Genomic DNA, 24,930 nt, shown 5'->3' on the forward strand with positions numbered 1-24,930 from the left:
ATCCAGCAAAACCCTACGTCTCGTTTGATGACGTCAGTCCATCTGGTGGGGGGTCGACCAACATTGCGCTTACTAGTGCGGGGTTCCAGCCGCGCCATTCCAGCACTTTGGGACCCCAACGTCCATCGGCTCTTCGAACTATGTGCCCCACCCGCAACTCGTTGAGCTATGTCGGTGACTTTGGTTCTTCTGCGGATCTCCTCATTTTTGATTCGATCGCGCAGATATACTCCTAACATAGCCCCATCGCTCGCTGTGTGACTCTGAGCCTTCTTATGAGGCCCATAGTTAGTTAATTTGTGCGAAAATATATTTATACTGAATTTCCTCAAAATCGGCAGCCGTGAACAGGCAACTGATAAGACGGACAGACTTGCTTGCACACTAATAATATTAGTACGCTTCATAAGAAAGCGGTCACTCAGGGGCGATAGTTATGAGTATCTTTACCGAGATCTATAAGTAGACCAAACTACCAGAACAGTTTCATGAATCGCGAAACTAAAGTGGCAATGTGTGGGGCACGTAGTTACAAAGTGTTGAAATAGGCGATTCCGCATCGGAATGCTGCTCTGTCGCAATCATTGGACGTCGCAAGTCGTTGGTAATCGACGTATTGGGAAGTCCGTAAGAAAGCAGCCTATTGAAGCTTCAATAGGTCAAAGGTAAAGGAGCCTTACTGATCATTCGGTCGTGAGTTCAGAGCGATGTCAATGACACAACACTAACTTGGCGGCAGCAGGCGCCTGTCCCTGGCCCAAACTGAGCGATTGGAACTTGTCGAACATCTTCACGTCCACGGCGAGCTGGATCAGCGCCGAGGTGGGGTCCACGCCAGGCGACAGCACAAACAGGAGCGATGTCTTCCACGAGGATTCCTCCCAGGCTGCCTGGAGTGAATAAGCCCAGATACATAAATGGTGTCATAAGGTTACAGTGTTCTTTTTAATAACCCAATCCAAGAGATGTTGGGTTTTTACTATTATGCATTATGCATTTAACTGTATACTTCGTCTGTACAGTTTAAACTGCAGGTCTGTAGTCCGCCTACGATATGAAAAAGAAACGAATGCGAAACTACTGTCATGCTATCGAGTTAAAAAGTCATAGTTACAAAATTGCGACACTCCAACTATCTTAAAGTTAAAAGTTTACTCAACTAAACACAACTTACTCTGATATCGAGCACGGGGGGCTCGACGTAGCGCGGCCCGAGCACGTTGACGATGTACGTGGTGACGCACGCCGACACGCGGTCGACGCGCAGCGAGCGCACGAACAGGATGCGTTGGAATTCGCTGCAGATGTCGTTCCATTCGCCTGGACATCGTTATCAGCCTATTTAAACGCCTACTACAGGGCCAGGCTTTCCTAAGTTGTTGTCAAACCAAGGGAAATAGTTTCCGATCCATCTTCTAACGCGAAAAAGATTTGAGCTAAAATGCCAGAGGAAAGAATACCGGCCGAAGTATGACTCTAGAGGTATGGCAACATGAATGATCGCTGAATACATACACACAGGAAATATGAAAAGCTGGTTAGACAGGAAACACGGTACTATCACGTTTCGGATAACTCAGTGCTCAGTGACTCCGGTCATGGAGATTTTATGCAGTATATGTTATGCGTGTTGCCATAAAAAAAACTTCGACAAATTTATGTACAAACTAAAATTTGCTGTGCGCGTTTCAAAATTGAAAAAGGAGCTACGATTTCAATCATATAAAAAATTCAATTAATATAATCTTGGAATCAAATGTAGGGCGACAATAATGCTTTTTGATTTGAGTCCGGTTACTTAGCTGCTGTTGAGGCTTAAAGACCAATTCACTCTCACACATTATTACATAAGGCTTCAACGCTTCAATGTTTTGTATACATACCAATAAGCGGTTGCGACTCTGGCTCAGGGTGCAGGTACCACTCCTTCCACTCCTTTGAGAAAGTCTCGAAGGCATCCGTGATGCCGTGGAAGCCGGGCAGCTTGTCCAATTCAGTGATGTTATCCCAACAGTCTTCTGGTAACCAATCTGTTAAAATTATTTTAAAGATTTAAGTGACAAGATACATAATGTATAGAATACTAATTTAAGATCCTAAAGCTGTCTATTCACCAGAGAGGGACGAGGGACGAGGGAGCGGAGCGGAGTTGCAGACTATGTTAAATAAATAAATGTTAAATTTAATTTATTTAATCCCACCCGTTTTCCCGCTCCGCTTACCGTTTTTATATGAATTTTTAAACTAGCTCCCAAGTCCCTGTCCACTTAAGCGGAGCGAATTATGTGCAATTCTATTGATTAATATTTCTCCGCTTCTCGGCTCTGCTGCCTTGCTCCGCTTCGGTGGACTGGCAGCCTAACTAGTAGTGCTACCGAGATCTTGATCTTCTTAGTTGTGACTTCAAAATGCCTTAATGATAACTTATTATTAAAGGATTCTATTTCTAACTAATAAGTGAATCTTGAGTCAGAAGTGAATGAATAAGTGTACTAATTTAAGACCCTAACTAGTAGTGCTACCGAGATCTTGATCTTCTTAGTTGTGATTTCAAAATGCCTTACTAATAAAGGATTCTAACTAAAGTCTTGATCATGAGTCAGGAGTAAGGGTGAACGCACTGGTGGGATTGTCGGGTTGCTCGGAGCGGTCGAGCACGACGCCGCCCTTGAGCAGGAACAAGTACTCGTGCGAGCTCATCTTGCCCGCCTGGAACAGGATGCGCGACACCATGTGGAACGACAGCAGCAGTTTGTGCCGCTCGAACAACGCGCGACACGTGTTCCTGCAACCAAATGAATTTACTGTTACTATGAGCGCTTTTGAAAAGTTTTGGAAAAGATCCTCCAACTCTGTATGTGGATGTGACGGGGAGTATATTTTAAGGGGATGTTTCTGGGATGGAAAAGACTAAAAATTCAACAAAAAGTCATGTCTCTCAATGAGTCATTCTAATTCCGGTTCGGAAAGCAGATTCTAGCCGACGATTCTAGAAGAAGAGCCGACAAAAGATTCAGCGTATACCCTTTTGAAAAATGTCAACTTTTTGTAACCTTGAGTACTTGGCCTGTAAAACCTAAAGACGCCACTAGAACTTTTTATCATTCTGTGCACTGTGAACACACTTAATAAGTTAAGCCAAAAACGCACAAATATTCGAGATAGGTACGAAAGATATCCGAATAAGTCTTTACTTACTCGTATTGGTCTTCAGCAGATGCGTCAAAATACCGACAAATCAGTAGACAGATCTCTAAGTCGCAAACCAGCGACTTGCGAAATTTCAATACCGAGCGTATTAAAAATGCGATTGAAAATAATCGAGGCTCGAAAGTTTTCGCCAGAGATCTGTCTATTGGACAGAGGCAGCTGACGCGTTTGAAGACCGAACACGGTAATCTAATTTCTTCCAAGCCCGAGTTATTAAGTGAGGTCGAGAAGTTCTATGGACAGCTATACACGACTACTCAGCAGCCTGTTGCCAATTTGGCTAAAGACCCCAGAGCCAAGTTGACCCGACACTATACCGAAGATATCCCGGACGTCAGCCTATACGAGATTAGTGTGGCTCTCAAACACCTGAAGAACAATAAGGCGCCAGGTGAGGACGGAATCACAGCAGAACTCCTGAAAGCGGGTGGAAAACCGATACTTAAAGTCCTTCAGCGATTGTTCAATTCCGTCATTCACGAGGGCACGACGCCTGAGGCGTGGCATAGGAGCGTGGTGGTTCTGTTCTTCAAAAAAGGTGACAACACCTTGCTGAAGAATTACAGACCCATCTCGCTGCTAAGCCATGTTTACAAATTGTTCTCGAGAGTCATTACGAATCGTCTCGCTAATAGGTTTGACGACTTCCAGCCTCCCGAACAAGCCGGTTTCCGAAAAGGCTTTAGTACCATAGACCACATCCATACGCTGCGGCAGGTTATACAGAAGACTCACGAGTATAACCAGCCACTTTGCTTAGCGTTTGTGGACTATGAGAAAGCCTTCGATTCGGTGGAAACCTGGGCTGTGCTAAGGTCATTGCAGAGATGCCGAATTGATTACAGGTATATCCAAGCGTTGAAGTGCTTGTACGAAAACGCCACTATGTCAGTCCGTATTCAGGATCAGACTACGAGGCCAATCCAGTTGCAGCGAGGAGTGCGTCAGGGAGATGTGATCTCTCCGAAGCTATTTACCGCCGCACTGGAAGACGTCTTTAAGCTTCTGGACTGGAGCGGACTTGGCATCAACATCAATGGCGAGTACATCACTCAACTGCGGTTCGCGGATGATGTAGTCATCATGGCACAGACTCTGGATGACCTTAGTACCATGCTCAATGACCTCAGCAGCGTTTCTCAACAGGTGGGCCTGAAAATGAACATGGGCAAAACAAAAATAATGTGTAATGCTCATGTATCGCTCCACCCAGTTATAGTTGAGAACGCTGCACTCGAAATTGTAGACGAATACATATACCTAGGACATATGATCCAGTTAGGTAGGTCCAATTTCGAGAAAGAGGTGAACCGTCGAATCCAACTCGGCTGGGCTGCATTCGGGAAGCTTCGCGACATCTTTTCGTCCGAAATTCCTCAGTGCCTGAAGACAAAAGTCTTCGAACAGTGCGTGTTGCCAGTGATGACCTATGGTTCCGAGACTTGGTCGCTAACTATGGGCCTCATAAGAAGGCTTAGAGTCACACAGAGGGCGATGGAACGAGCTATGTTAGGAGTATCTCTGCGTGATCGAATCAGAAATGAGGAGATCCGCAGAAGAACCAAAGTCACCGACATAGCTCAACGAGTTGCGAAGCTGAAGTGGCAATGGGCGGGGCACATAGTTCGAAGAGCCGATGGACGTTGGGGTCCCAAAGTGCTGGAATGGCGACCCCGCACTAGTAAGCGCAGTGTTGGCCGACCCCCCACCAGGTGGACTGACGACATCAAGCGAGTCGCAGGGATTCGCTGGATGCAGGCGGCTCAGTATCGTGATGTTTGGAAGTCCCTACAAAAGGCCTATGTCCTGCAGTGGACGTCCATCGGCTGATATGATGATGATGATGATTGGTCTGTAGTCCGTACTCGGCCACTGTTAGTAGAAAAAATTTGTTCCTCTTCCGTAAGGTTTGTTTCTCTGTATAAGCTATAATGTAATGTAACATCTATCCTAATGTTGTAAAGCTGAAGAGTTTATTTGTTTGCTTGAACGCACTAACCTCAGGAATTATTAGGTCCGATTTGAAAAAATATTTTAGTGTTACAGAGCCCATTTATCGAGGATGGCTATAGGATATATATTATTACCGTATTCCTGCGGGAACGGGTACCACGCGGATGAAACTGCGAGTGTGCATATAAAATACTTACTTGTAGACAGCGAAAGTGTGGAACTCGTTCAGGTTGCTGATCCTGTCGTCGAGCTCGGCGCTCTTGGGGCTGCGGTCGATGGAGTACGTGAACAGGTCGATGTAGGCGTCCAGCGAGAACTGGTACATGGGGTCGATGCGTGAGAGGTCGTTCAGCGCGAAGAACAACACAGATGCACGCACTGCCACTGGGACGTAGCCCTGAAATTAACAGCTAACTTACATCGTGCCTATGTAATTTGAAAAGTTCTCTTGATTGGTAAGGGTCCCATCAGATCCTGACACGATCACCATGGGATCACTCAGGGAGTATTCAAAGAAATATACGTAAAAAACAACCCGCCGCTTTCTTTTTGGAAGTTGGGAGGGAATTACTCGTCTTGTAATACGAACGACGAGACGAGATAACGAAATAACGAACGAGATAACGAAATAACGAGATAGTTTTCTTATACTAATTAATAGCCAAAAATATCACACTATGAGCTCTATATATTGACTTTCTAACTAAATATTAAACACATCCCTGGAAAAGATTATAAACTTCAATTTTTTTGTTACGTGTTGCGACTAATTTGTACATATTGTATCTTGACATCAACTCTGTGGGTGTACACATTTTAGGGAGCTGTACACCAGTATAGAAAAATCTAGAAATTCCAATATAATAAAGACCAAATGACCTGTCTAGCTGTGTCGATCTCTTTCTCCGTGACCTGCGACGTGATCAGCGCCTCCTTCACTTCGAGCGAAGTGCGCTGCGAGGTCTGCAGCGTTATGAACAGTTCCTCGTTCTCAAGCAGCGGCACTTGAGACTCGTACATTATGCGCAAAAGATCGTTTTCAAGATCCACCTGTTAGATAGAGACATTAGTGTATTTAACATGGACTAGCGGACGCCCGCAACATCGTCTGCGTGGAGTCCAGCTATTCACAAATAGATAAAAAGCCTATGTGTTAATCCAGAGTATAATCTGTTTCTATTACCTATTTCAGCCAAATCACTTCAATAGCCGCAGCATAGAGGAGGAACAAACATACATACTTTCGCATTTATAATTAGTGTGATATTCAGTGGCCTAAGAAAAGCGGTGATCGGGAGCCATTAAACATGGGTTATTACGGACATCATGGATAACATAATTCTGAGAGCTTTCGTCCTGTAAGTATCACGCATGACAATGAGGCTGCCTTGTCTGTCTGAGTGGCAAAAGTAATAAAAAGCAGAATAAATAAATTTATTTATTGTTCATTTAACAAAACATGAAAACTATACTGAAATACAAAACACGAACATATAAAACTTGATACTGGAACAATATCAGAGGTTACCTTAATGACGGATCGATACATTTTAAAATCAGATCACTCAGCCCGCTGTTACCTTTGAAGCGGTGTGTATAATTGTTTGTTTGTTAACAGAAGAAGAAGAAAGAAGAAAGAAAGATTTTATTTGGCAAAACACAAAAAAGGAAATCATGACACATAAATACAAATAGAAAAATATTAAACCGATGACTTACCAGGGTCTTCTTATTCTTGGCAATGGTCATGACGAGGTTGTCCTTCATGGTCTCGAGCTGCGGGCGCTCCTTGCGCACCACGATGCTCAGCAGTTGTGACGTCAGCCCCTGCTCCTTCACCGCGAAGTTCACCATCGTCGTCTTCGTTAGCACCTCCGGGGTGTAGACCGGGTTTCCTTGTAGATGTATTTTTTTTATTTCGCGTCAGAATTATTTAAAAGACCAGCGGGCCAATTCACTAACTATGACGTATGTTAGTGGACATAAAAGAAATTTACCTTACCTTACCTTATCAGCCGATAGACGTCCACTGCTGGACATAGGCCTCTTGCATGGACCTCCAAGCACAACGATCTCGAGCCGCCAGCATCCAGCGGCTCCCTGCAACCCGCTTGATATCCTCGGTCCACCTAGTGGGGGGTCGCCCAACACTGCGCTTTCCGGTGCGGGGTCGCCATTCCAGCACCTTGGGGCCCCAACGTCCATCGGCTCTTCGAACTATGTGGTCTGCCCATTGCCACTTCAGCTTCGCGACTCGCTGAGCTATGTCAGTGGTTCGTCTGCGGATCTCCTCATTCCTGATTCGATCACGCAGAGAAACTCCAAGCATAGCTCGCTCCATCGCCCGCTGAGTGACTTTGAGCCTTCTAAACGAAATTTATCAACTAGTTATTGTTGGTAATTCTTAGGTCATGTAAATCATCCGGTGCCTACTGACAGCCCTAGTGGATACCATAGAGTATGTAGATGACATTGATGATTGACAGTAATTTATGTTAACAATAAGCTTTACGGAATACCAAGAATGCGATGGTTATTTGTCAATTGGGCGAAGACAGTTAACGCGTTTAAAGACCGATCCGGGCAATCTTATTTCTTCCAAGCAAGAGATCTTAAGTGAAGTCGAGAAGTTTTACGTACAGTTATACAGCACTACTCAAAAGCTTGTTAAAAATTTGGTTAAAGATCCTAGAGCCAAATAGACCTGACACTATACCGAAGATATCCCGGACGTCATCTTCTGAACGGATCTAAATTATATACAGTGATATATTATGTAGTCCAAAACAACAAATAAATCAATTGTTTTTCTAAATTAACGAAGTACCTATACGAGATAAAACGGGAGTTACAACTAATTTTGACTTTTATAGTTACTTACCTAGTTTAGTAGTAAGATACATCTTGAACTGCGTATTGTAAGGCACCATCTTCTCATTGAATTTAATGACCAAGTCTTTTCCAATCTTCACAATCGCCTTGTCTAGGATAGGAGCGATGGAAGGGTCCAGGACTTCGCCAACGTTCTGTACGATTATGGGCTGGCCTGATGATAAGCAGGTCTCCATGATCTTAAGGTAGTTGGGCTGGCCAAAGTCGACGATCTGAAAGTTAAGAAGAAAAAATTAACGTTTTTAAATAAAAGTTAAGTAAGTTTGCAACTATCTATTAATGCTAGATACAATGGATCCCAGAGAAATCACGTGAAATATGTTGGTATTGAAGTTCCAGGTTAGTACAATAAATTCACAGACACTCCTTGAAATAAAAAAAATAAACATTAAAAATAATCTTAGGAGTGGGTGGGTTAGAACAACAGTCTACGGGCGAAGATCGATCATGACCATGGTGATGAGTCCCGACACCATTACCGTTGATCTATTGACGAGTTTGACCTCATCATCCTCTATCCACTATTATGATGACGTCACCTGTATGTCGTTGTGCTCCTCGAGCCGCGAGATCCAAATGAGCGCCTGTCCCTGCGGGTCCACGGCGAGGGGCCAGCGGGTCGCGCGTACTACTATTATGCCATTTTCTGCACTAAAGTTATCATCTACAAGAATAATTAGATTACAATGGATCAAATTTTTTTAAAGACATGTCAGCCCTCGACTGCAAAATCATCTAATGTTAAATAACGATGCAGTCTAATATGAAAGAGAGCCTTTTGGAACAGGTACAAGTATATTCAAACAGGTATACCAATACTTGTGTGCGTAACCAATACGTATACGTTTAACCCCATTAGAGATCAGTCTGTCTGTCTGTTTTTCAGAGTTAATCCTTGGAAAGGCTGAATCGAATTTAATGGGACTTTAACTGGAAAATAGAGCAATAAGCAATATATAGCAATATATTATTGCATTTAAGTAAAGCAGTATACATTGGTTACTTGTAAGTTTTTAATTCTAAATGCTTACCAGGTAAACCCATATAGTTCCAATCTCTCAAAGTTGCGTCGTCGAGTAAAAACACCTTCATACTGAGTTCCATCGTTACCGGTAAAGCTTCATTACAGACCTTGAATAACATAACACATTTTACAGTTTAGGTCCAATAAAGATAAATACTAGCGAATGAAAAATCTGTAATTGTTAATTTTTATTAAAAAGAAACTGTCGATAGTCAATAGAAAACTTATCTTCATCTAAAAAAATATTTTTGTATTTGAAAAAATATAATGAATTGCTGAGTCTTACTAAAACTAAAAAACGCTTCCACTGATGTTTTATTTGTCATATTTGCTGATATACAATTTAGTAGGTTAGGAACAGGAAACCCAAAGGATAACAGGACGGTTCAAGAATTCCAAGTAAAATTACACTCACCAGGTAAAAAATTCTAATCTAATTATGGGTTCTTAATTTTAAGCGAATCGCAAGTGGCACGTTAAAACTATGCTAATTAGCAAACCTGAGCTCAGTCGCCGCACTGTATTCACGCCGTTTACTACATGTGCCAGTTGTAAACTTGTAAACATCGAATGTGAACCTATTTCTTTTTTCTTCTAACATCATTGGAGTGAAAGAGTAACTTGGATAAAGGATTTTAATTAGTAACAAGTTTGGTGTGAGCATTGTTTAGATCGCTTCTCTTACCTCATTGAACCAATCAAACATGAGCGCTTCCCGGTACTCCGACACGAAGGGCCCGAGGTAGGCGACGAAGCCGGTAGCGATGAGGCAGTCTCCCGGCAGGTTGTCAAACTCCTTGTCCAGTCTCTCTACTGTCAACTCCCAGCGCTCACGCTCACCTGGTATTAGAATTATAGTTTTAGGGATAAGTTTATTCCAAGGAATTGATTGTAAGGGACAAGTCCTTGCCTTGAAATCTATTCCTTGGGATCAATAGGGATGTATTACTTTCGGAATTATTTTATGCTATAGGTTACAGTCGTGGTCATAACAACTAAGAATTCAATGCCAAGATATTGGTCATAGTTTAGTAATGCATAGTTTTCTTACTTATTTGGGTCTAAATATTGTTAGTTCCTAAAGAGGTACTCCTTTATGTGCATGATGTTGACTTACTAAACTAAAGACAACTCTTATAACCAAGAATAATCGAATATCTAAAACAAATAAGCTACACAATCAATATATTCCAGGATGTCCTTGTGGCTTTGGATGTGATGTTACGAGTAAGATGTCAAGACAAGCGCGTTATATGTGTAACCTGAAGGTTCGATAACACTGATTTATTTCTAACCAGACAGTCCAGTAATCAACGCCTCAGCTCTTTCCAATTTCAGTTGCAGCATCCTAGACTTTCGCTCAAGCTCGTCCTTCTGAGCGACTTTCTCGTCGTACTCCTTCTGCAAGCGAGCGATCATTTCGCTCAACTCTCTGAGCTTCGCTCGAGCTTCCGCCAAAATCTGTTGCTTCATTCGTAAGGATTCTAATGCCTCTTCGAGACGCTCCTTTTTGGGTTTTACTATTCTGTATAATATTTACTATATTATTGGACAAAGTCTTGGTATTTTGAAAAAAAGAAAAATCATTTGACGCGGACTAAATAACTAATCTAAAATTCCTGGAATCACTACACCATTTCCAAGGTTTTGTAATCCTGGAAATGGTGTGTTTTTACTCAAAGCCTTATTTCGCCAATTCAGTTAGAACAATATGTTCATTTTGAACACAATTTTATTGCTTGACGTTTACTTTTTATATTTTATTATTCGAAAATAATGCTGATAAGTCACAAACTTAAAATTAAAGCTTTGGGGTTAAGTAACCGCAGTTTAGTCCGAGGTCATAATAAACTCCTAAATCGGCAAGGTTTATCAGAACTTAGACCTCATTACATTACATCACGAATGATGGTATTCAAGCGTAAAAATATGGCATGACACTCACTTGTAAACTTTTCCATATTTTTCTATAGCTCTAACCCACAAGCATAGCGACTTAGCGGCGAGAGAAACAGTGCCAACAATTTCCGGGTCGAAGTCCGGCTTGCACGTATAAGTGCCGATCTTCTTTAGCGTTTTGTCCGATATATTGTCCTTGTCGAAATCTCGCAATCGGTCGAGGAAATACTGATCACCGAGTTGCCTTTTCGCCTCTGCCCAGGTCGGCTCTTTCTGTTATAACATGAATTACTTTGCTTCAATTTTAGGACAATTTCCTAAGTTTAACACAACTAACAGTAGCTAGGTCTTCAGATGCGTGCCAAGAGATAACGAGATAATTGTGTCTACATATTGATTTTTTTATGCAACGAAAGAGATGCATTATCTTGAATCTCTTGTGGCACATCTTAAGTCTGCAGATGATAAATTAAATAACATAAATATAAATAACATCTTAACAAATTTCTTGTTATATCTGGCCCTAACATTTCTATTTACATTCATATACCAACCTGCAGCAATATAAGCACTGCCTCCAATACCATTTCTACTTTTTGCGGCGGCTTGGCGTACGACTTCACCTCTGTGATGTCCTTCTTGTTCAGAGCGTCCAACGCCTGCAAGATAAATATTATTGCAGAATGTCAGAAAGACAAAAACTCAATCGCGTTTCTCAAATAAGTAATAAAACTACACAATATAATTCTAATTTTCTAATTGGCTGGTAATTGTTTTAATTAAGACAAGGAGAATTCCTTGAATTATACAACCAATTTCTTTCTAGGCAACAACTTTAATGGCGATGAGATTCTTAGATTTTTTATATATAATGTTCATATTTCTTCACTTGCTTTCTTGCTCCTTGCTGCGTTGGATTACTCTTGCTCTTTTTTACCGTCTCTGTTGGGTAGTACTACTACACTTATTGCTAAACATCTGCAATTTTATCAGCAAAATACTCACTTTTACTGCCTCCACAAGCAGGCAGGGCACTCGCAAGATCCCGCATGGCAGCATCAGCTAGCTTCTTGCAATGCTCTCGTTCTTGCATCTACTCACTCATATACGCGACGCTATGAAGTATTGTAGCTTGTCTCCGTTGACTGTAGAATTATTCTTTCAAAAACTGCAATTTCATTAGTAAAATACTTACTTTTACAGCTTTTCCAAAGCAGACATGGCGGCTTCGGCTAGCTTCTTGCACTGCACCTCTTCTTGTGTCTTCTAGCTACGACGCTGCACTGTAGTTCGTCTCCGTTGGCTAAGATCTAGCACTAGACTTATTATTGCTACACATCTGCAATTCTATTAGTAAAATACTCACTTTCACAGCCTCATCTAAAGCAGGCATGGCACTTGCAAGATCCCGCATGGCGGCCTCAGCCAGCTTCTTGCACTGCACCTCTTCTTCTTGCGTCTTCTTGCTTCTGGCGGCGACGCTGCGCTGCTGCTCGTCAGCGTTGCGCTGCTGCACGTTGATCACGCCCATGTACTCGATACACTGCTCTGTGTACTCTGCTACTTGGACCTATTGTTGAAATAACTTGGTATAAGCTAAATATATAAAGGCGAAAAGTCACTCATCACGAAATATCGAAAACGGCTTGATGTACGAAGATGAAATTTAAAAGGGAGGTAGTTTATAATCAGTAGACGTCCGCTAAGAACGGATTTTGCAAGAGGGTCGGATTAAGGAGCTCTAAGTTAAGTTGCGCTAGTATAATAAAAACACACTTTTTTAATTTTTCTCTGTCTCTATTTTGTCCGGACTATTTTTGAACGGCTGGAATTTCAATGGAAGATACAGGAGGATATACATATAAATGGGAGTGTAAGGGGGAGACAGTCAGCCTCCCCAAAATGCCAACCTCACCTGCTCGTGGTGCAACCTGCACACTGACAGAAGCTCTGTCGACCATTTGAGGTTAGTATATCGACAGATGGCGATATACTAACCTCAAATGGCTAGATTTTGAGGAAATCTAGACCTAGACTAGACCGATGACCATCTTGCCTGCCGCTGTTGCTGCCAAAAGCGTTGTCTGGGCCTTGTAAATATAATAAATAACCTCAACCAATTTTCTTATTTACAATCCCTTAGAAGACGCCTAAACAAAATTTATTATGAAACTAAACGGCGATGGCGATTTACTATTCCAGTAATGATGATGGTGGTGGTGGAAGATAAGTACCTTCGCTACAGCGAGCTCCTCTGACATCTGCCCCACAAGCTTGGTGGTCTCCTCCACCTTGCCCAAGCCGTTCCTCAACTTGTTAGCTTGAAGCGCTATTTCAATCCTTTTCGCTTTTAACATTCTATAACAGAATTTGTATATTAAATCCAATAAGTACCAGCAGTATTATTTCCTGAAAAATTAAATGTAAAACATTCCGAGTAAGACATTAGAACTAATCAATGGAATTGCAGTCTTCTTCTGTCAATATACCCTCCACAAAAAATGTACTTTTAGCAGACTCACACGAGGATTACACAAATAAGTAAACCAATGTCGAACAAAGATTATTATTTACACCATTTGTCAAGACAACTTAATTAACAAAACAAACCCTAGAATGGAAGAGAATCACCTTGAATGGAGTCACGGACTTGTGACCATTGTATGTAGGGTTAAGGACGTCCTTGACAGTTAAATAACACTCCCCTACTCCACTCAAGTCACTCTCCGCCAATCCTAAAATCACCCATGACGGATTATCCAACAAAAGCAGTGGACGGAAAGGCGAGCACCTTTTATCAGGTGAGAACGATTTATCGCCAGTCGTTCTCACCTGATGGCTACCCTTCTCTAAGTCGCACCACCTAGCGTCGGTACAAGCCAACACGAGATCGGGTGAGGTCATATCCATCTCAGAATACTATTTCCTACAATACCGAATTTAAATTTTATATAAAACTTTGTAAGACTAACTCCTTGTATCCCGAGACGAGTTCCAGATAGTTGGTGGGAGTGACGTAGTTGGTCCGGCGCATCTCCCGCCACATGCGCACCGAGTAGCGGCCCACGGACGAGTGGATGAGCGACATTATGGACGCCACCGACGCGCGCAATGTGTCCTCCCTACTCTCCACTAAGGACTCTTTTCTGCGGACCTATAAGATGCAATATTTGCGAAGTAAATCATCGAATAGAAAAGTTAATTTAAATAAATAATAAAAAAAAACTTTAGAACAGTTCTACCAATTTAGGATTTTAACCTTATAACTTTTAAAAGGAAAGACAATGAATTTATTTGACAGAACGATTGTTTGTCACTTTGTGGAGAACACCTCTACCATCTTCTCTTCATCTTGCAGACTTTAACAAACAGTATTCCTCCATTTACAAGGTTTCCATTTAAACACTATCAAGAAATCCCTAAATCAATCGCCATTGTCATTTCAGCTATCTAAGAGAATGAGGAGTTATTTGAAGTTTGATTGTCCTATGATCTCCTGATGTCTGATTCTATCATGTAGAGATACTCCAAGAACATCTCTCTCCATCGGCCACTGAATAACTCTGAGCTTTATGAAAAACTATTATTACCATAGTTTTGGAGTACTCGAATAGTTTATAAGTTTAACAAACAAAACCAACTCACTCTCGGCCCAGTGATAGACGCCAGAAGTTCAACTCCTTCAAGGAACTTGTAGGCCACTTCAAGAAGAGCCTCGCGCGGCCACTCCAGGAACCAGTTGGTGGTGGTGGCGTTGATCAGCGCCGGGTACTGGCGGATACGGTTCCTGGACACGGTTCCGTTGTTAGAAGACGGTGTCATTTGGAGGAAATTAACTCCGGTCCGGAGCATGCACCTCCAACTTTTCAGTTGTGTGCATTTTAAGAAATTAAATATCACGTGTCTCAAACGGTGAAGGAAAAACATCGTGAGGAAACCTGCATAACAGAGAATTTTCTTAACTCTCTGCGTGTGTGATGTCTGCCAATCCGCAATGGGCCAGGGTGTTGGACTATTAGCCTAACCGCTCTCATTCTGAGAGGAGACTCGAGCTGCAGCAGTGAGCCGAATATGGGTTGATAATGATGAAAACAAAGTCACTTCCTGTTGTCCCTCTGTATGAAATAGATAATTTTAGTAAAGAAATAAACTAGAACTTGGGAGTACATTTTATCCCGTGTTAATCCATGGTTCCCGCTGGGTTTGTGAACGACAAAATTTTAACGGAAACGCGAGTGGCATCGGGTATTATATAAAACCAGCATTTTTGGATTTGGAAGTGCTTATAATAAACTGAGCCTACTTCAAATAAACATTTTTCTTAGATCAATCACTAACAGACCAAGCAGATGAAGATAGTCAGTGTAAAATAGGACTCGCTCGCTGGTCTGCATCACGTTCGTGGCCTTCATCAAGTAAATACCTGAACTCGTCTCCGATGGGGCTGAAGCACAGCACGATGCGCAAGTTGGCCCGCACGCGCTCCACCAGGAACAGATACACCGCCTCGCTGGTCTGCATCAAGTTTGCGGCCTTCATCGGCTTCTCCAGAGCTGACTTGATCTGTCAATTTTATTAAAAAATATAATAATTTCACTACAGAGCCATGCATTTCTCAGTAAAGGTACACAGGAAGTAAAACTATAAGAAATTGTAATGTTGTCATAAATTGTAATTATAATATTATTGTATGATTTTTTTAAAAAAAGAGCAACTGTTGAGTTTCTTGCCGGTTTCTTTTCAGCAGAATCTGCCTTCCGAACCGGTGGTAGAATCTTTATAAATAGTTAACTGACGTATCAAAAGTGCTTGTATACTGAGCCTACTTGAAATAAATGAATTTTTGATTTTTTTTGAGGTATAGTAAAGTATAGGATATCAAGTTTAAATGTTAGATATTGCTCCAACTTGAATTGGCAGGCTTACAAGTACCAATGTTTGGACGCCATAGCCAAGATACGGAAATTAACGACGTAATGTGCTTTTTAAGTGACAGGGGTGTAACTACCGCAACTCCAGCCTGCCACTGCTAGTAAATACATAGATACTGACAAAGAAATTTCTTCACAGAAGCATCTTAACAATGAACGAATAAATTTCAAAGAACTTTGCGGAAGTTGAAGATAAAGGTAAAATATAAAGCTGTAAGAAAGGATTTTGCTGAACATAGTGGAATAATCATTAGATGCCATCGGACTACCTTTATTTTCCAAAATATAAAAGGTAACCACCGTCGTCAAAACCCGGGCTAAGAATTTAGCTAAAAAGAAAAAAAAATCTCAGCATCTCATAGTACGACCCAAGATTAGAAGACCCCATGACATCGTGATTCGAAACCACATAGGCTACCCACTAGACCAAGGAAGCAGGCAATGAAATGATGACTTACATCCTCGAACTCGTCAGGCTTGTACAAGTTGGTGATCTCCCCACTGCTGAGCAAGTTGTTGACGACCTCCGTGAACGTCTCCTCCACTATTTGCGTGTCGCAGAAGATGAACGTGGTTTTCTTCGAGTCCACGCCACAGCTTGTGTACAAAGTCTTTGAAAAAAAAAATTAGTAAACTAAGGTCTTAATAGATGATGATTTACCCCATTTTTGGACCCACTTTAAAACTACACTCTTAACTTATAATATTAAAACAGTTTGTACTGAATCTACCACAATGTTGATTTCTGCATAATGCAGTTTGTGAATATAATGAAAATATGAGACTTGATCTTAATAAAAATGAAATGAAGGAAGACTAAAACAATGTGTCACCTTGAGATCTTCCCTAAAGTCCTTGATGCCGTATGTCTTGGTAACGACGACCTGGTACGAGTTACACTCGCAGATGTATGAAGCCACGCGCGTCAAGCTCTGCCTCCCGGAGCCGCCTGTGTTAATCATCACATCTCAATTCAATTTAAAATACATTCATTTTCCTGAATGCTATTAAGTAATAAACGTTGTAAGTCACTCTAAATCAACTGTAAGAAAAACAAGTGTATGGAGTGTTACCTACTCCTTTTTACAAGCTTTTAATACTTATCAAATGAAAAGGTTGCGAATAAAAAAACCAGTTTGTTTGTACCACACGACTGAAGTAAAACTTATTTAAAACATAAAATAGCAAAGCGCCATCTATGAACCTCAAGCATAACTACATCGCAATAAGTTCTTGATGTGAGCAAAAAAGGGATTGTTTCAAAACGCCATCTACTGGTAGTTTAAAATAACAAACACGGTGTCACTGTCTCTGCCAGCAATGGCAGCATGCATCAAAAGCCTCGCCCGATTACACTTTTTGTAACGCGTTAACCAACTTACTCCCCAAGTAAAGCGTAACGAAGCATTACTTGAAAGTGAACAAAGCTACGTCACCTATGCCGACGCACAGCACGTTGCCGCGCGGCTGCGAGATGACGCGCACGATGCGGCAGATGTGCTCGATGGCGTCCTTGAACAGCACCAGGTCCATCTTCACCACGCCCGGGCAGCTGTTGTACTCCTCCATCTGATTGCTTATGTACCTGATACACACAGGACGAGTCTTATTAGAAAAAAACATCGTTTTTGGCTCAAGTCACAGAAATTTTAATAACAAGACCCTAGATTATGTTGTGTACGCGTGACCTTGTCGCCGCGAATGCAGAAATTCTTAAATTGTCGAAGATTGTGCTGCAAAAAAATAGCATTATGTAATTTTAAAGTACATTACCTCTTACATTCTAACAACTAGTGTACACCGTTGTGTAAAACAGAAAAATATTACTCACAACGCGTTATAATTTCGCTCCCAACTTTTAGTAATACGTCCGTTGGGTGCCGTCGAGGCGGCGACATGGCGACAAGTATTTTCCATACTTGAATTGCTACAGGACATTTCTAGTGTCTCTTTATTAAAGCTTTCTAAGGCTCAAGTTCTTTCTACGTTCGGAAGTAACAGATAGTAGTAGGGAAATATGCCTCAACATGATATACAGTATACTTGGACGGTCTGGATTCTTGGAACCTACTACCTTCTAAAGCTACCACAGTCCAGACACCTTAGTTCCCTACTGTACTTATCTATGGTAAAGATACTCCTAGCTGATAAACTTTCAAATGACGATAGTAATGCTATTAATTCCACTGATACGTACTTTCTGAGAGCAGCGGGATCATTCAAATCGTCGTACACTTCGAAAGGATTGAGGAAGTGTCCAAACAGTGGCGGACTCTTGGACGGACACAGCGCGTGGAAGGTGAGCTCGAAGTGCTTGCCTAGCATATCTGATATGTGGTTCATGAACCAGTCGCGATCCCTGAAAATATCGTTCTCAACTATAGTATATCATAGAAATAAAAGAACGAAAGAAATGACTCACTATTCAACAAGTTGATGGGTAAATAGGTCCAGGATTTCGAATCAAAACAGGGAGTCGACAAAGAAAAAGGTTCCTCTTTCTTGTCGTGTCAGTCCCATCAGACTAGGGAATTAATGGAATAAAATGCACCTGAGATACAGGTGTGCACTGTAATCCATTTTTTTGCACAGATGGGTAGTATCAACATGAAATTGGCTGCTGTATCAAAATATTTGTCAAAAGGATCTGAAAGTACTTTGCTGTGCAAAGTCAAGCAAGAAAAGACAGCCGTAAACCTTTTAACACATCCTTTTCTCGACGCCATTCAGGACATTTTCGACCTCTTACGACAACTTTGTGGTTATTATAATATACGTGTACATGTAGTAAAAACGAATAGTGCTCAGAGAGTAGAATCTTTACAAATAGTCAACTGATGTGTCAAAAGTGCCTACTTGAAATAAATGATTTTTGAATTGATGTTAAGCACATTAATTTGTATAAAGTTGTCATAGCTTACTTTTCTTCAGTAAGACGGTCGCTAAAAACTCTGAAGCATTCATGTACCCACAGGCGGAGGAATCTTGGCTTAGTGTTCTGATAGTCTTTGTTACTCCGCAGCAGACCCTGAAAAAGGTATGGTGAAGTTCCTATGAATACAATAACTTCACAGCAGTTACAAGTAATCGAAATAATAGTCGAATGCAAAACAAACAACTGGCAAAGAACAAAAGAAAGAAGACTGATAGCGTAAATAAATTATTTGTAACTTTTTAATAATCAGATGTTTATTACGTAAAACTGTTGTTTTATTCACCTGAAAGATTTTGGAAATGTCCCTCAAGTTGAACAGGTAGTGCATCTTGCTAGGCGTCGGCAGCAGCTTCGCCACTATGTTGTTGAACATGTCAATGGTTGCAATTAGAACTATTTTACCTGCAATCGAAGTGAACACTTCACCAACCTATCATAATTCAACTAATACAATTAGATAAAGTTTTTGAGGTAGGGGGTAATCTGTTCTCTGGAAGTACTAAACCGATTTTGATTTTTTTTACCCATGGAAAGCCATGTTACTGGTGAATGTTATCTATACTAATATTATAAAGCTGAAGAGATTTTTAGTTTGTTTGATTGAACGCGCTAATCCCAGGAACCACTGGTCCGATTTGAAAAGTTCTTTCAGGGTTAGATAGCCCATTTATCGAGGAAGGATATAGGCTATATTTTATCCCGGTATTCCTACGGGAACGGGAACCACGCGGGTGAAACCGCGCGGCGTCTACTAGTAGGCTATATTTGATCTCCGCACTCCTACGAATGAACTAAATATTAGAAACCTCGGTGCGCCTGCTTGTAATTTATAAATGCGTTTGTTTTGCTGACACTACTTCAGTTTACTCACACTAATTATGCTATGCATATTGGCTAAGATAACTACAATAAAGAGTCAACAAACAGACAACAAACAAACAACATTCTTACCGACAGTTTTGGTCTCCTCATCAAACTCCTGCAGGTGCTGCGACAGCATGGTGCCGAAGATCTTGACGAGCTGCTGCTGCGCGGGCGGCGGCAGGAAGAAGGCGTGGAAGCACGACAGCAGACGCTGCGGCAGCGGAGAGCGCGCGCCACCCGGCGGACCTGCCGCTCCGCACAGCACCATGTCCTATGGGATTTACTAGCAAGGTTGATGCATACGGCACGGGCTTACCCGTGCAGCATACGTGCAGTTTTAACTGTGCAGTTTTGTCTGTACCGTTTTAACTGTGCCGTTTTGAGTGTACAGTTTTATATATAAGTAGTGCATGAGACCTTGTGCAGTTAAAATTGACGGGTACAACATGTGGACAATATAGACGTTCAGTTTCAACTGTACAGTTATAACTGATGATATCAAGAGATAAAGGGGGAATTTTCTCTCTGCCATATGATAGACGATGGATCGTTCATAAGTCCAGGGCTCGATGTAGCAGAGCGCGAGACTTGTGACCGAAGGGTATAGGGTTAAGGACGTCCTTGACAGTTAACTAACACTTCCCTTCTCTGCTCGTGTTGGTCTCCCTGTCCCGCCAAATTAGAAAATATATTTTAATTTACGTAAGCTTATTATTAAAAACGTAGGCTTTTTTATTGATACACTTGCCGACGCCCGCGACTTCGTCCGCGTGAAACTCGATGTAAACTTTCAACTACCCCTATCCTACCCCTACCCTACCCCTACCATACCCCTACCCTACCCCTAACCTACCCCTAGCCTACTTTTCTGGTTGATTTTTTACACCTTGTGTCCGAAAAACCCAAATATCTTACGGAACCCAATTTTTTTCCAAAATAAAATTTAACCTATGTTACTTGTGGATAATGTAGCTTTCGAATGGTGAAAGAATTTTTAAAATCGGTTCAGTAGTTTTCGAGCCTATTCATTACAATCAAACAACCAAACATACAAACAAAGTTTTCCTCTTTATAATATTAGTATAGATGGAGGAGGTAGGGTCAAAAATCTCCAAAAACACTGAAGCTCAATTTGTGTTTTTATTGTTATTTTTTATTTTTTAATAACTGCATCAGCTCGATTGGCAGCAGAGTACGTCAGGTGAGCCGTACCTTAACGTTCTTCCGCCACTGCTTCAGTCGATCGAACCAGTACCCGTAGTCGTACCAGAGGCGCATCAGCTCGAGCGGCGGCTGCGACCCGTACTCATCACGCACAGGCATGTTTATGTCGTCCATGAAAGCTATCATTCTTTTGCCTGTGAACATACATCATGCCAATATTACAAACTAGCGGATTAAAGACTTCATTTACGTGAAATTTAGGTTTTCACAAATCCTTGGATGAAAATATTAAAGTAAGTAAAACGAATAATATGTGTTGTTCAATAACCTCCTCTTGTATATGCCAGTACAAAGCCATTCAAATCCGTTCAGGATAAATAGAAAGACTTGTTTTTATTTTGGTATCGTGTAAATAACTAAAAGACGTTTATACACTCATTTATTTTTAAATCTGCGGACACTCATGTGACGCGACTGGTAGCAGCGACAGTGATTGTACCATTATTTTATGGTAGAGGAAACACCTCGAGCAGATTCCAGGATTTGTGACCTTGGGAGTAGGTTTAAAGGATCCATTCAGAATGCAAAAACACTCACCTTCCCTGCCCGACATGTTCTCCATGCTCACACTAATCAATATAATTATGATAAACAATAATTATAATAATTACAACACACTACACAACAACTACACTACAAAGTAGCATTTCACCACTTTCTATTCTATGATCTTTTACATCGTATATATAAAAATATATATCCTGTCAATTTTTAAATATCAAACCATAAATATTACAAAAAGATGCCTTCAACATGTAAATACACTTACCTCCCGCGGGCACATAATTTCCTTTAGTTCTCTTCTCGAGTCTCGCCTCGATGGTGTCTTGAACGTTGGCAGCGGTCGTTTGCGCTGACATGTTTATCACTTGAGTGCTGTACCTAAAATTATGAAGCAAAAGCCTATCAAGCTATGCGATTTTAACGAGAGAGAAGATACGTTGTCTCGTTTTATTACCTTGTAATCCAAAACTTTTCATTTTGGCAGTTGCAGCGATATGAAGGCAAATGACCCCGCTGTTTCTTATCTTAGCATCTATCTTAGGCTTACAGGTTTATATACATTAATCATACATAAAACTATACCTCTCTGGGTCGAGACTGGCCAAGGTTCCCTGGAGAAGGAAAGTCTTCCCAGTGCCCGTGGAGCCGCCGACCAGTATGCCGTGACCCGCGCGCAACACCTCCAGAGCGACCACTTGTACGCGGATAAACTCCACCGTCGGTACCAGGATAGTGTGGAAACCCAAGCTGTGTATAACAAAAATCACTAGTTATTTTAATAGCAGTCCCAAGATAGGAAGCCGATGGTGTGTGGTCGTCATCCTTAGATTATGATTGATAGAATTAAATCAATTAGAGTCCATTCAAATATCAAATGGAATATCATAATCCGTCTAAGCTTCTCAATCTATGTGCCCGTTAAGAATTTGTTGATAATATTGGTGCTGGGATGAATAGCATCGCAAACATCCCAAAAGAGTTCTCACTTGGGATTATATCTCCAATTGTCCGGCAGCTTGTCCTCCCAAGGCTTGAACTGTCTGAGTCGCTCGTCCACATAGTAATCGTACACCGTGTCCTTGAGAGGGAAAATCCCTTCATGCTCCCTCACCCAGTTGTCGAACTTGCGCCGGGACTCTTCCTCTAGAGTGGCGCAAACGGACCAGATCAATCTATAAAGCATAAGCATCAGTATTATTCCGTGAGCCGGACGATATTTCAGGGTAGGTATTTAAAGTAACCTGAAAACTTTTCCTTTAACTCTTCTACCTACTGAAAATCGCTAGTTTTTTGTTCAATCTTTGATGAATATATTCCATATTTTAGGGAAATCTGAAGTCTATATATTTCCTTCTAATTGAACATTTAAAGAGTAAAAAAAAATGAACAAGCTAGATTATTTTAATCGAGTCTGACTTTCCAAAATTATTTTAAAAACACATTTTAACTTATTTTTACTATTAGTGATTAAAGTCCTTTGCCATGGAATTACTGAAGTTCAAAACATTGAGTGGAGTTAATATAATTAACATTAACTATGCGAAAAGACCTTCCAGATTTATTTCCGGCTCCTTCACCGTGAAAGTCAAGGGGCATTATAATGAAATCACGCGAATTGCCTCTACTACTTTCTTATTGACTTACTGTGAAATTCTCAGAAGCAGGAAGCAGAAGATTAGAAACGAGTAGTTTACACCCCATGCTCCAAAGAGCAAGTTAAGTTAAGTTAGGCTCTATGCTCGAAACTCTCTCTCCTTCAAGCAGTGGCGTAGTTTGCTTTGGAGGCACCCAGAGTTAAATTTAGTCGCGGGGGGGCAATAGACGAACGCCATATATCAAAAATCACTTAGCTATTTTTTGTTTTTTTTTTTTATCTAGGCAGTACCAGATTAAGTGAGATTGTGGATTAAATTTTATTAATTTTTGCTTTTACACTTTACACTCCTGTAGTCCAAGGCCCCAAACTATTGAAACGGCTGATACAACGGTAGCTAAGCCAGTGCCTCTAACACCTAGTAGGCCATTAAAAGTGGTCGACTTAAAATAACTCACGCGAAAAGGAACCTCATCTTGGAGAAACCCTCGTTGTCCTCCTGGTCTGGCAAAGGAGGCAGAGGAGCGGGCAACAGGCCCAGCAAGCGGCACATGGACCTCACACCCGTCAGCTCCTGACCCCTCACACTCTGACCTTCCACCAGGTGCACGCGTTTGAGTTCCAGAACTGGTGTCAGGATGTTTAGGAAATGACGTCGTAACTAGAATATGATAAAGAAAACTTAATAATATTACAAACGGAAAAGTTTGTATAGTTGTTTGGATGTTTGTATGGATGTTTGTTACTCTTTAACGCCGCAACTACTGCACCGATTTGGCTGAGGTTTGGAATGGAAAATCAACGGTTCTCGAGGGATTCGTGAAAAATTAAATTTCACGCGGACGAAGACGCGGGAGTCCGCTAGATAATTAATAATCGAAAAAATCCCGTCATTGTGTATGTTCTAATTTCCAGCATTAGGAATTAAAGGCGTACCCAGTGTCAAACAAACTTGTTTAGTCTTATTTTGGTCTTAACTTTGTCCTTGGCTTTGATCACGTTACATTTAAATAAAAAAATAATATGACAATCATCACTTACGCTTTCTCTATATTCCAAATCAATGATGGACTCCAGCCAGGAGTTGACGTACGGCCACCAGCCCCAGTCCTTATAGTCGTTGTACACTATACCATTCCGAGACACGGTGGCGGGAGAAGCCACCGCCAAGTCCAGGGTTTCTATTAGCAATGATACCTGTCCACAGAGACTTCAAGTCAAGAAATGTAATTGCAACTACAAGTAAAAATTTCGAAAATACCTCATGATACATGAAATTGGATTTTCGGCTGGAAACTATCTAGTATAATAGAAGAAGACAATAAATAAAAAATAACATAAGAAGCGCTGCTTGGCGCCTATTATGTAAGGTCATATTGTGTTATATGTACTTTAAAGCACTCATGAGACTTATATGCTTTTAAAAATTACATTGGCTATCACGTCCTTCAGATCGAACCGCAATGCGGCAGAAATAAGCTAGTAGGTAGTACATCCACTGACGAACTCACAAAAATCTCTACAGCTCAGCTACTTATATTTATTTTCATTTCGCAAATAACCTGTGAAGGCATTGATATCCTTTCGCTATTCACTAAAGTGAGCAACTTGTTGTCGTCCATCACAGAGTTGAGGTTCTCTATCCACACCGCGTCCACGGGGCCGTCGAAAATGATCCACTTCTGATCGGGAGATTCGTCTACAATTTCATTTATTCAGTAACTACAAAAGGCGAATGAATTTTCAAGTAATAAAATACTTTTCTAATTTTGCGACATCTGTGTAGCAATGTATATGCTTGTGGTATAATACTCTTTCTCAATAATTTATAGAGTAGCTGCAACTATAACTATTACTGGGAAAAAAAGTATATAGAGCAAATAAAGTTGGTATATTTTGC

At 41.2% G+C, this 24,930-nt stretch overlaps 1 protein-coding gene across 1 annotated transcript in view; it reads right to left on the minus strand.

Moving 5' to 3' along the window:
* The window catches only part of LOC112043205 (dynein axonemal heavy chain 2), a 65,119-nt gene that overhangs the window by 14,403 nt on the left and 25,786 nt on the right, over positions 1 to 24,930 (minus strand). Inside the window, exons 38-70 of the mRNA XM_052883583.1 lie at positions 24,593 to 24,729; positions 24,072 to 24,227; positions 23,489 to 23,691; positions 22,423 to 22,608; positions 22,019 to 22,183; positions 21,702 to 21,814; positions 20,921 to 21,066; positions 19,796 to 19,979; positions 19,128 to 19,246; positions 18,831 to 18,937; positions 18,107 to 18,268; positions 17,346 to 17,494; positions 16,743 to 16,858; positions 16,368 to 16,520; positions 15,402 to 15,541; positions 14,624 to 14,765; positions 13,951 to 14,132; positions 13,213 to 13,336; positions 12,345 to 12,548; positions 11,533 to 11,637; positions 11,025 to 11,251; positions 10,375 to 10,604; positions 9,765 to 9,919; positions 9,087 to 9,186; positions 8,595 to 8,719; positions 8,045 to 8,267; positions 6,883 to 7,058; positions 6,043 to 6,213; positions 5,361 to 5,560; positions 2,622 to 2,785; positions 1,884 to 2,030; positions 1,175 to 1,320; positions 730 to 890 (exon numbers count right to left, since the gene is read on the minus strand). Of these exons, the coding sequence (XP_052739543.1) occupies positions 730 to 890; positions 1,175 to 1,320; positions 1,884 to 2,030; positions 2,622 to 2,785; positions 5,361 to 5,560; positions 6,043 to 6,213; positions 6,883 to 7,058; positions 8,045 to 8,267; positions 8,595 to 8,719; positions 9,087 to 9,186; positions 9,765 to 9,919; positions 10,375 to 10,604; positions 11,025 to 11,251; positions 11,533 to 11,637; positions 12,345 to 12,548; positions 13,213 to 13,336; positions 13,951 to 14,132; positions 14,624 to 14,765; positions 15,402 to 15,541; positions 16,368 to 16,520; positions 16,743 to 16,858; positions 17,346 to 17,494; positions 18,107 to 18,268; positions 18,831 to 18,937; positions 19,128 to 19,246; positions 19,796 to 19,979; positions 20,921 to 21,066; positions 21,702 to 21,814; positions 22,019 to 22,183; positions 22,423 to 22,608; positions 23,489 to 23,691; positions 24,072 to 24,227; positions 24,593 to 24,729 (5,218 nt within the window). The remainder of the gene's footprint in view (positions 1 to 729; positions 891 to 1,174; positions 1,321 to 1,883; positions 2,031 to 2,621; positions 2,786 to 5,360; positions 5,561 to 6,042; positions 6,214 to 6,882; positions 7,059 to 8,044; positions 8,268 to 8,594; positions 8,720 to 9,086; positions 9,187 to 9,764; positions 9,920 to 10,374; positions 10,605 to 11,024; positions 11,252 to 11,532; positions 11,638 to 12,344; positions 12,549 to 13,212; positions 13,337 to 13,950; positions 14,133 to 14,623; positions 14,766 to 15,401; positions 15,542 to 16,367; positions 16,521 to 16,742; positions 16,859 to 17,345; positions 17,495 to 18,106; positions 18,269 to 18,830; positions 18,938 to 19,127; positions 19,247 to 19,795; positions 19,980 to 20,920; positions 21,067 to 21,701; positions 21,815 to 22,018; positions 22,184 to 22,422; positions 22,609 to 23,488; positions 23,692 to 24,071; positions 24,228 to 24,592; positions 24,730 to 24,930) is intronic.

Source organism: Bicyclus anynana, chromosome 9 (assembly GCF_947172395.1).
Source record: "Bicyclus anynana chromosome 9, ilBicAnyn1.1, whole genome shotgun sequence".
NCBI classification, from domain to species: Eukaryota; Metazoa; Arthropoda; class Insecta; order Lepidoptera; family Nymphalidae; genus Bicyclus; species Bicyclus anynana.